The sequence below is a fragment of the Melanotaenia boesemani genome, chromosome 21 (genome assembly GCF_017639745.1).
Source record: "Melanotaenia boesemani isolate fMelBoe1 chromosome 21, fMelBoe1.pri, whole genome shotgun sequence".
Classification (NCBI taxonomy): domain Eukaryota; kingdom Metazoa; phylum Chordata; class Actinopteri; order Atheriniformes; family Melanotaeniidae; genus Melanotaenia; species Melanotaenia boesemani.
This window is the reverse complement of record NC_055702.1, coordinates 20,455,993-20,467,841: the sequence shown is the minus strand read 5'-3', so window position 1 is coordinate 20,467,841 and position 11,849 is coordinate 20,455,993. Positions and strand designations below refer to the sequence as shown.

Sequence of the window (11,849 nt, the reverse complement as noted above, 5' to 3'; positions counted from 1 at the left end):
TGACACTTGCTTTAATCACCTGTTAAGATGCCACATTTTCAACAAGTGTGATTTACAGTGAAATCCATGTATATCTTAATACTGAGAAAATTTTATTTTTGCTGTGCCACAAGTTACAGACGGATAATGATGACCTTTTAAGTGTAAATCCCCAGTTTTAAGTTTATTCAGATCAAACTTTGAGCAAGAAATTCATCTCTTGATATGTTTAACTCTACATAGTTGACTCAAATAATCCTTCTAGGAACAGAAGTGGGCTATTTCTTTGTTAATTAAGCAGATAAGAGTTAATTAAACATAAACATGAAATGTCTACAAAATATAACATCACTGGATGTAAAGAAGTTTAGCCATATAAACAGCAGTCCAGGAGTTTATCTATTATCTAAACCCCAATCCCAATTCCCCACATGACCCTCACCATCAGTTTCGCTTTTGCCCGGTTTCTGAATAAACCAGGTGTTGGCTAAACAAACACTTCTCCCTACCGAGAAGAAAAGGGGCGACTTAATCCACTTGTAAAACAGCATTCTTTGAACAGATGGAGGAGAGCAGCAGTGAAGACAGTGTGATGGCAGAGGCATGTAGAGCTTCCAAAGACATTAGTTTTTAATAATATGACCGAAGCTGCTGGATGAATTGTAGTTCATAGGAATATGACACCTGTTCAGATTTAGTCTAAATCTTTCTGATTCTGCAAATCAGCTGATCTCAGTCAGTCTTATAGTTGTACTTTTAGCATTTAGTTGACATAACTGAACAGCTGCACTCCTTTCCTGCTGTGAGATGCCCGGCAAAGCTTCACAAAGCAGGAAACTCATTCTTTGGTCGGGCCCAAAACATTCAGACTTACTGTGGTTATGACCTGCAGAGGATTCTAGACAAAAATATTAATAGATCATGTTTAGTTACTTTAAGTCAGATGACATTTCAGCTGCTAAAAATAGATGGCTGCTTTAAAAATTGTTGCACTTCTACAGTGTGTCACTTTCTAAAAATTTCCAGACCTAGCTGGAAAAGTAAGCCAGAAAAAGTCCATTTGATATTGGTCAGCATTGCATTGATTCGACAGCAAGAAGGAACATTTCAGCTCCAAAATGGAAACTGTTCTTAAAACTTTCCTACAAAAGCCAGATTCCAGCAAAGACAGCTTTTTAAGCCATGCTGCGTTTGTTGGTGGTTTTGGGAGTTTTCTTCTGTTTTTTGTTTGGACTCTTATGAAGTTTGGATTTAGCTTTGGTTATTTTGACCTGCGGAAGGCCATTGAGGTGCATTGGTTTGGGTTTTGTAGCCTTGGGAGCCTTGGCTGGCTTTGGGGTAACTGCACGTGGGGCGGGGAGACTTTCTCCTCCTGGACAGGCCTTGAAGACATGGACATCCTTGACTCTTCGACCCTTCAGTTCAGGAGGATTGGCACACGTGGCTCGCACCTTGAGATTCACTTTCTCAATCCACCTAGATAAAGAGAAGGGACCTAATTACCATCAAAACTCCCAGAAAATAACAAATTGTGATTTAGTAATATCTGAGCATTATTATCCATGTATATTGGTTTTGTACTCATTAAGAAGTCAAAACCAGCTTAAAAACATTTTCAATCTTGTCAATATCAGTACTCATATAAACTCATTTCTTAATATACACTCGTACTCTTGTTGTCTTACAATCGTAGTGGCAGTAGAGGGCAGTCACACATTAGAGGATTGTCAGCCAGGTTGATGACCTCCAGAGAAGTTAGCGGGTGGAAGTCAGGCACCTCTTCCAGCTGGTTGCCCTCCAAGAACAGACTCCTCAAGCCTGGACCCACCCCAGTCAAGGAGTTCTGTGATATCTGCAACATTAAATCAGAAACAGGATTTGTTGAGAAAAGTTTTGGATAAAAATAAGTGCTTGGAGTTTCTATTGATTACTTACTTTCTCCAGCCCCATGTTATCCAGATACAACTCCTTCAGGGATCTTTCCAGTGGCTGAAAAGCGTTTGGACCCACCCAGCGAATGGAATTACCTGAAAGCCTGAGGTCCCTGATGTTCTTTGCCTTGCTTAGTGCTTCAGTGGGCACCTCTTTCAGCCTGTTTCCCCCCAGATGGAGCGTATCAAGGTCATTTGCCTGATCCAGAGCCCTGGGTGACACCTGCTCAATGGCATTCCCGGTTAGGTAAAGGGCTCTGAGACCCTCGGCCCCAGTCATGATACCCAACTCCAGCTTTGTGATTGCGTTGTTTTCTAAGTGAAGTGCCAGCAGACTGGGTACAAGTTTGAAAGCTCGTTTGGGGAAATCAGCAAAGCGGTTCTTCTCCAGGTGGAGATATGTCAGCTGAGGGAGACCTACAGGTTTAGATGACAGAAACACACATGTAAAAGTGGTCAGAATAAAACAGACTTTGCTTCAGTTCCATAATTTCTTATCAAAGACCTTTAAAGGCATCAGGGCTGAGGGAAGTGAGGTCATTCTCAGACAGGTACAGATATATAAGTCCCTTCATCCCATTGAAAGCCCCTCCCTCCACCTCCACAATCTTGCAGCGCTGCAGGTGCAGGGACACAACCTGGGGGACACCAGGGAAACTGTTGCTAGAGATGTAATGGAAGTGGTTGCCACGCAGGTCGAGGAGACTCGTGTTGGAAGAGAAACCTCGAGGAACTTTGGTGTGGCCACGGTTTTCACACGACGAGTGGCGTGTCTCCGCCTGTGAATAGGAGATGATGGAAATGTGATGGACAAAATAGATCAGGACACACTCATAAATATTCTTTTCTATATTTACACGCTCAGTCTTCCAATGATACTACTTACTTCTGCCACAATTTCTTGCAATGGAAAAACAAGAATGATACACCAATGGTCCAATCTTTTTCAAAAACAATGTCCATATCTCAGCTTATGTATGTCTAGGGTGTTTAAATAAAACTTTAAAATGAACTACAAACATAGCGCTTAGCAAATGTTTTAGAGGTGGGATGTATGAATGGTTTGTATATTGGGAAACATTTCTTTTATATATTTTTATTATAAAAGCCTTATTTTATTTATTTCCATTACAAACAAATCACTTCACCTTTGGGGGAGCCAGTTTGGCTCTGATCACAAAAAAACATAAAAAAGAAATAAAAAGAAAAAACCATACATAAGCCAAGAGTGGTCTTCCCTGCAATTATTTATTTTGATATTGTTATCTCAAAATCACAAAGCTTGTTTTCATGTGATAAGTTAATCATATCAAGAAATTGACTTTTTGTCTTCTTGAAATAACCACCTATTGCAACTGGCTGTCATAAGATAATTTGTTTACTTGAGATCACAAGATGTTCAATATGAGCTTGAAAATTAACAGTAAGCATTAATTTTATTGGTAATTGTTGCAATTGGTGAGAATATATACCAGTAAATAAAAGATACAGTGTGTAAAAATTATTGACATCTGGAGGTAAAGATGGGCATTGAAATAATTTGAAGTACAGTTGTGAATGGATGGTGGCCGTCAGTGGCCAAAATTCTTCTAAACATAAACATATTTTCGTGTGTGAGTGGATCCAGTGGCCCCAGATGCAGCTATTACTGCACTATAGGTAACTACGGCTCAATCCCAAATCCCCTATACACCAGCTCTACACACTAACCCTCCATTTGGGCATTCTCGCAAAGGCGCCGCCATATTAAGGGCCGCCCCAAATCAAGCAGTATGGAGGACAAGTGGACCATTCAGCACTCAAATAACGAGTCTGCAATGTTTCACACTCACACTGAATTTTGCAGCTGGTGCAACGGTAAAATGGAGGAAACAGCCTTTAAATATGAGTTCCGCATATTTTCCTGCTTGTTTGTCACACTGACAGAAAATCACAAAAGGTTTAGGAACATAAACGAAACTAGCAAACCTTAATCTATGCTGATGTTTTTTTACAAGCACAATTAGCAGCATTCATTCATTTGTTTGAGTGGAAATGTCAAATGGTTATGGGGTTGAAAGAATTCTGCATGTGGATTTGAATTTAAATCCCACACTGTTTAAAAAGTGCAGAAAACACCTAAGGTTGATTCTGGTTCAAAGTAGCTTTTTTTGTTTTTTTTTTAAGTATGTTAAGTATAATGCAGCTCCTGTCATTGTAGAGGTTGCTGAATTAATGATGTTTCAGGGGACAGTGGAAAATACTAGGCAGCTAGTGCTGGCTCTGCATTTTATTTGATGGCCGTTTCACAAAAAAAGAAATCTGGGGGGTCTTTGTGTTGGCATGGGAACATTTCTGCCCATCTTATTTATGCCCTGCCCCTACAATTAAAGTGCCCTCCACAGCTGCAAGTCTGATTTCATTGGGAGTGACACTTGGTAGTGAAGGTGTGTGCAGAGGGCAGTTAGGGCTTGAGTCTGCATCATGTGTACTGTCTTCTTCTAAGCGCCTTGTTATCCCAAGCTATGCTTTAGCACCCACAAAACAAAGCCGGTACTGCAGCATTAAAACTCAAAGGGTTCTCACTTACGACAGAATTGTCTGTCCACTCAGAGACACTGTAGATAAGTGGTGGCACAAATATGGCAGTCTGTGGACTCATAGAAAGTAGATATAAATGGCTCATTCTATGAGAACAAAAATATTTATTATTTTAGTGAAGTAATTAGATACCCAAAAAATTGTTTTTAATGTTTTTTAAACGTTTCTGTTCTTTGATTTTGTTAGACAATTTACCTTTAACATATGCATGTTGTTACTCCCCCAGGCCTGGGCATGTGGGTTGTAAATATTCAGATTCTTCTGTGTGGTTGCAATCAGGTGATTGGCTGGCTGTGCAGTTTCCATCTGTGATTGGCTAGATTGTCTGCTGTATATGTCTACTATTTAATCATGCTGCAGACGGTCATTCAGGACAGCTGTGGTAAATCAGAGCAGTTTGTCATTTGCGGACTTTGGTCTTGACCTTGTGTTTAGTTGTTTTATACTTCTGAAAAGCCTTTGTTGGGCCCAGTATGGTTGATCATTATAATTACAAGCTGTCGATAGGTGCTAACATTTCTTTTGTGTATTTTGTATTTGGTTTTCTCCTGACTTGTGTTTTCAGTTGTTTTCTTTTTATCGTAATTTTTGTAGGTTGATAAATGACTCTACCATAAACAATTATTTCTGGTCTTTAATGTTGTCACCCTCTTTTCTCTTGCAGAACCACAGTTGTTACATTAATGGGGGCTCGTCCGGGATATATTACCTTAGTCCTGTGATGTTTAAGATTAAGTTCTGGTAGTGCTGTGTATTCGATTTAACTTCTCTCAATGGTTGTTGTGGAAAAACCTGATGGTTCTCATTTTATAACATCCAGGTCGTCAAATGCCTAATTTTTTAAATATCACTTTAAAAAAAGGAAAATATATTGCCTGTAAGTTACACTACAAACAAGGGCAAAAAAACTGTACATCCACAGCTGAAGAGGTTAAAATATTTACACCACTAAATTAAGTAAACATTAACATGACAAGGATGTCTAATAAAGTAAATTAGAAGCCTTTCTGAATCTAACCAGTCCATCTCACACTGTAAACCCTATTTACCTCACAGACACAGTTGGCAGGACATTTTATCTTGTTCTTGGGCTCCTCAGTGGGAGGTGGTGTGATCCTGGTTGCTTCTTCAAACTCTGCTTTCAACATGGCCTCCTGGCTCTGGCAGCGCAGCTCTACAGGATAAACAGCCTCCAGGTTTTCTCCTGAAAGATGGGCCGGTCCACTACATGTTCCCATCAGCTTCACCTTTCGACGGATTGTCCACTCTCTGTAGTGTGCCAGCAAACAAAACAATAAACGTGAAAAAAGTAGAAAATCTGGTGGAAACTTGCCTATGTGTGACAGAAGTCTATCAGTGTATTTTTTAAAAATACTGAGTACCTGAGAGGACGTAGGTAGCAGGTGCAGTAGATGGAGTTTCCAGCTAGGTTGAGACGTGCCAACTTTGGAGAGCCTTCAGAGAATGGCTGGATGACACGCAGCTGGTTATGGCTGATGTCCAGGTGGATCAGGTTTGGTGATTTAGAAACAGCTGTGTTGGCCAGGTCTTGCAGGGACATGTGGTCCAGGAACAGATGGGTCAGCTTGGCCATTGACACTGCCTCTTCTCCCAGGTACGTCATGGGGTTGTAGCTCAGATCGAGACGAGTCACTTCTGGCAGTCTGAGTAAAGCGAGGGGGGGGAGCAGGGGACACATTTGGTGTTAATCATGTGCACAATAAAATCTGTTGTTTGCACATTGAATTCCGAAACACACCAAGTTTTCCATATTTTGTGGCATGGATTCTCCTTGATGTTGATTTAATATCTTTTTTCTTCACAACGGTAAAGCAAAAACAAGGGCTTTGGAGTGTTTAAAATTTATCAAAAGTAAAAAAAGTATCTTCCCATTTGCAAAAATGTTCATTTTCACTCATTTAATTTCATTCAGATTCCTGCCGAACCACTTCTTGAATCACAGAGAGTTTTATAAAAGCTTTTTTTAAAGGTAATATTTTTGGGGGTGGCTGTATTGCTGAAATGTTCATCTTTCTCATTAATTTTTCCATTCTCTATGCTTACACCCAGTCTCCGTCACAGAAAAAAAAAGACCCCCAGAATGAGACCACCATCACCATGTTAGACAGTAAGGATGGTATTAACTAGGTGATCTGTGTTCCTCCACATCTGTCATAAAGACCTGACACGAAATGTCTTAAATCACTGTTTCATGAGATAATTTAACCTTTGATGGTCAGGAGCTTTCCAGCAAAATCATCAAACTCCACCAGGCACCATTTAACAAGGAATGACTTCTTTCTGGAAAGACAGATTGTTTGATTTCTGCAATGTTAGCTGGCTCTCTCTGATCCAATTTAGTGAGTCTGACCAGTCAGCTAGTTCTAGGATGATATCTCCAAATTTCTATCAGGCCAGAATGAGGGAGGTTGTTGTACTTAATCCAGTCTCTAGTCTCCTGACAATTGACTCAACTATATATTTGATGTACCCTCTGACATGCACCATCATCTGCATGTCAGAGGGTACAGTATCCAGGGATTGCTGATACAAATCGAAAATCCAAATTCAGTCTCATTTTATTTACAAAGCACATTTAAAACAACATGAACATAAACATAAACAACATATAAAAACAAGTACACACACACACACACACACACACACACACACACACACATATATATATATATATATATATATATATATATATATATATATATATATATATATATATATATATATATATATATATATATATATATAAACATATATATATATTATTAATTTATATGCTAGAAGAAATTGTTTCTGTATTACACAGGGATTCACTAATGGAAGCACATAATTGGGGGAATGTGCTTAGGTGTGTGTGCTTCAATTACCAGATGAAAACAGTAGCCTTTTAACCCATAAGAGGCAGACGTGACTTACTTGTCACATACAGTTTCTGAGACATTTTGCTTCAATTTATGGTATAAACTTTGCTTAAAAGCTTGTTGAACACAATCTGATATTTGTCTTCTCTCCCATAATAGATACCCAGAAGCAGAAAACCACATTATAATATTTTTAAACTATCACATGGTAATAAATATAAAAATAAATATAAAAATGTTCATTTTTTTGTTACATTTTGTTGAAGGGCCAAATAAAGGCTTCTTTAACCCAAATATGGGTTAAAGAAGCGGTAGGCAAAGAGGAAAACCTGGCTAACCCAAATATAAGGGACAGTGCAGTAATTCAGAGTTGTACTAAAAACATGAAGGATTTTTATCAAAGTTTTGTAAAAAATAAAATAAAATAAAAAAATAAGCTATCTGTTTAAAGCTATCTGCTTTAAGAGAATTTTTTTTTTTTTTTGCCATTGGTCAACATCATGTCTTGGCTAATGTCAGCAAATATCTAAACTGAAACTTTATTGGATCTGAACACTTTCTTTATGTCCTGTAGGCGATTTCCATCTGAGACAATATTGACCTAATATGTGTGGATTTCTGTAGTTGTCCCCTTCTTACAGCCATAAAGTGATTTTTTAATCTAAGCAAAAAAGTCAGACTTTCCCTCTAACGCATCTCCTTGATCCTCTCTGTGCAGCCATCTAGTTTAGATGAAACAGGCTGTTGCCACTGTGTTTGACAGCATTTGTTCCTGCTACTCATCTGCCCTCAGTTTGCACCAACATGTATCAAGATGATTTTAAGTATTTTTTTTTATTTTATTATTATTATTATTATTATTATTTTTGCTTATTTTTCTAACATTTAAATTCCAGCTTTAAAATCAGTGTGAGAAAATACTGGACCTCCAGAGGAGACGCTTACCTCATACATTACTTAATGACCTTACCTTGTCATAGTTTCAGTAGGGAAGAATTGCAACTCGTTGTGGTCCAGACTCAGTCTGGTGAGTGTGAACAGACCAGCAAAGGCCTCAGTGTCCAGGTAGTTTAGAGAGTTGTGACTGAGGCGTAGCCACTTGATGTTCTGCAAGCCCTGAAAGCGAGAATGCTCCAACATCAGGAGGCATTTCTGCATCTCCTTTGAGGTTTGTTAGCAGGTTGCTGTATTTGTGTACCTGGAAGGCCATGTTGGGGATGTAGACCAGCTGGTTGTGTGTGAGAGAGAGAAGGTTTAGGAAGCCCAGCTGAGAGAACGCTCCAGGCTGGATCTCCTCCACGCGGTTACGGTCAATCATAAGCTGCTTCAGCGAGGAAAGGCCATCAAATGACTCCTTGTTTCACAAACCATAAAAAGAAAATTAAATGTGAACATGGGGTTATTATGAAACAAGATTGGACATATGCAGGAAAATGTATGGTTGTGTATTTGGCTGTGGCAACTGGATCTTTGTGTTTATGATTACCTGATAAAGGATGTCAATGTTGTTATTGGCCAAGTTGAGGAAGACCAGGCGACCAAGGCCACGGAAAGCCCCCTCCTTCACTTTGCGGATGTTACATCTCTGCAGCGACAGGTGAGTTAAGTAAGGAGTGTGCTTGAAAGCCCCAGTTGGAAGTTCCTGGATATCATTCCCTCGAAGATCCAACTTAACCGTGATCTACAGAGAGAGGAGACTTGCATGAGTTTAACAATGAGCTTATAATAATATATGAGTAGATAATCATTTAAGATTATATTTATTGGTAGTGATAGCACTGAAACATTGGCATGTGTTTATGGACACCTCATCAACAGTAGGAGGAACCTGGGTCAGGTTCTTGTTGACACAGGCCACTGTGAGCTGGATCTGGTCACAGACACACTGCTGTGGACACTTCGCTGTGTGCACTGCAGGCATGCCGAGGAGCAGCAGACTGAGCATCAGAGCCCAGAAGGCATCAGGAAAGAACGGGGAGCACATCTGAAATGGAAAATTATAAAAATATCACTGTCACATTTCATAAGAATTCATCTCATTTTATGTGAACCTAGCACAAAATGTGAGGAAATTTGTGTTTCATCGATTATTTCTCCAGTTTGATAATACCAATTGGTATTGCATTGTACAATGAATAGTGCCCTAAATAATGTACCAAAATCTTCAGTGATAGTTTTCTCCTGATATTCACTTTAATTTTGAGATTCAAGTGAAGCGGCTGGTACCTGATAGATAGATAGACAGACATTTTGGAAGGAGATTCTGGAGCCATGCTGATCTCATACTGATAATATATTGGACCTAATGGCAACGACCTCCTCCACAGAGCCAAGATCATCACAAAGTACCTCCAACCTCAACCTAAATAAGAGTGATCAACACAACCATGCTGGCTGACCTCCAGCAACTCCTGGTTGAAGAACAGGATGACATCTCACAACAACATGTGACCAGGCTGGTGACTAGCATGAGGAGGTGGGTTCAAGCGGTCGGGGCTGCCCATGAACCTTCCACAATACTGAGATCCCTGACAGTATAAAATGAATAAGGTGCAAAAATGTCTAATATGTGTTTTTTTCTTTTTTGCCTTTATTGCTATATTGCAATGATCCTCACAAGTTATACCTCCAACAATAAATAAAATAGTACTAATTTGTATAATTTAAGGGGAGAAATGATCAACAAAACACAAATTCTCTTATTTTTTTCTGTTAAACTGAGTTAAATTCAAAAGTGTTGACTCTAATCTTCAATTTGAGAATTTCACATTTAAATAGGGAGAAACGTTTACCATTTACAGTTTTCCAAAAGATATAAGTTTCAAGCTTTAGCTTCGGGCTTTCCCTTAGTTTTATATTTATTTGTCAAAAAGGCAAGAGGTCTGAAGTAAATTCATTGTATATATGCATTTGGCAGATGTTGATGTACACCAACGATATACGGCCAGGATAATAAAACCAAATCCATCAAAGAGATGGCAGAAGCATTGGGAGAGGACATATGAACAGATGGATAAATTCTGAGAAAAAAAGAAAAAACAAAATGGGATAAAGTCTAACAAAATACTTCTACAATTCATAGCCTACTCATATTTATGAATTTAGTCAAATGACATGATCATCTCTTTCACTTCTGTAAATAGAAGTAGGAAAAATGTTGATCCAAGTTGTAGCAGAGGCCTCTGATTTCAAAACTGAGCTGCAGGCGGTGTCTGCTGTAAATAATTGGATGAATTATATTCTGCACAGTCACCTCTGAGCTTGGAGAAAATGTAATAATAGTTTTTTTTTAAGGTGCATGTCAGATTTACTTTATTTTAAAGAGCTTGATTTTTGCTTCCATCACAACAACTTGTGGGGATTAAGGCCATTTGGTTAGATTGGTCAGGCCTAGTCTTCACTGGAATCCCTTAAAACCACATTCCCATATCGGATCAACAGTCTTGATCCACAGGAATGGACGTGAAAAGCTTAACAGCTCCGCACTCTAAAACTTGGGGTCTCCAAATGTTGACTTGTGCGGTGGTGCTGTGTCTAAACCTCCGTGTTAAATCTGCCGCATCAAATCCTGTCACAGATGGACCTCAAAGGAGCCCAGGACTGCGTCACACCAGAGTGAAATGTGTGGATTTTAATTCGGCTTTTATAAAGTTTTAGTGAAAGAGAGATCTTTGGAAACTGAAATAAGAATGCAAACTCTGGGTGCTACTTATTAAATGTCCATTTTTGTACTGAAAGAAATAAGGAGATTAAAAAAAGGCACTGCGTAAAAAGTTTTTTTTTTTTAAAGTTTCCTAAAACCCCCTGTAAAAAAGAAGGAAAAGAACCCAAAGGGGCCAAGAAACTAGAGACGGAGGAATTTCCTCCGTCCGGACTGTTTGTGTGAGTCCTCTTGGGGATCAGAAGTCCAAACCGCAGCAGAGAAGCCGCGCACAAAGACGCAGTGTCTCTCCCTGCCGGTGTCGTGCCAAAATGCGTTCCCCTCTGAAAAATTTATGTCCTCACAGCAAAGATGGTGTGAATTTGCTATTCTTTATATTTTCCACTATAAATTCCCAGGTTAAAATGACCACATAATCATTAAACATTGCGCAAACTGTCGTGCGTAACCAAATACCCACATGCCAGCAGCATTTTGGAGAAAAAAAAAAACGTAAATATGATAAAGTACGCGGCGAATGAGCAGCACTAGTGTGTTAATCTCCAGCTGAAATGGATTTTACGCGCAAACTCACCGTTGTTTCGCTGCGGTTCCGTCCAGCTGAAGCAGGTCGTTTCTGGTCGCTGAGTCTCATGGACTCTGCTATTCTTCTCCCCCTGGTTGTCCCCCATCCAAAACAAACTCTGTTTACCCCCCCTTATCCATCCAAGACTGCTCCCTCCTGAGGCACTCTCACCTCCTCCACTTCAGCTTGTTAAACGGAGCAGCTCAACCCAAGGTGAAAAGTAATTTTCACTTCACTATCATGCCCATGATCTC

The 11,849-nt window shown here is 39.4% G+C and overlaps 1 protein-coding gene across 1 annotated transcript; it reads right to left on the bottom strand.

Annotated features, from left to right (window-relative positions):
* Positions 1–35: 35 nt before the first annotated feature.
* chadlb (chondroadherin-like b) lies at positions 36–11,675 on the bottom strand. Its single transcript, XM_041973903.1, has 11 exons — positions 11,605–11,675; positions 9,177–9,353; positions 8,856–9,050; positions 8,568–8,723; positions 8,340–8,485; positions 5,873–6,154; positions 5,540–5,759; positions 2,416–2,689; positions 1,915–2,327; positions 1,665–1,831; positions 36–1,455 (listed from the first exon to the last, which is right to left on the bottom strand). Exons 1-11 carry the CDS (start codon positions 11,662–11,664, stop codon positions 1,155–1,157), a joined length of 2,391 nt encoding a protein of 796 aa, XP_041829837.1. The 5' UTR covers positions 11,665–11,675; the 3' UTR covers positions 36–1,154.
* Positions 11,676–11,849: the final 174 nt, after the last annotated feature.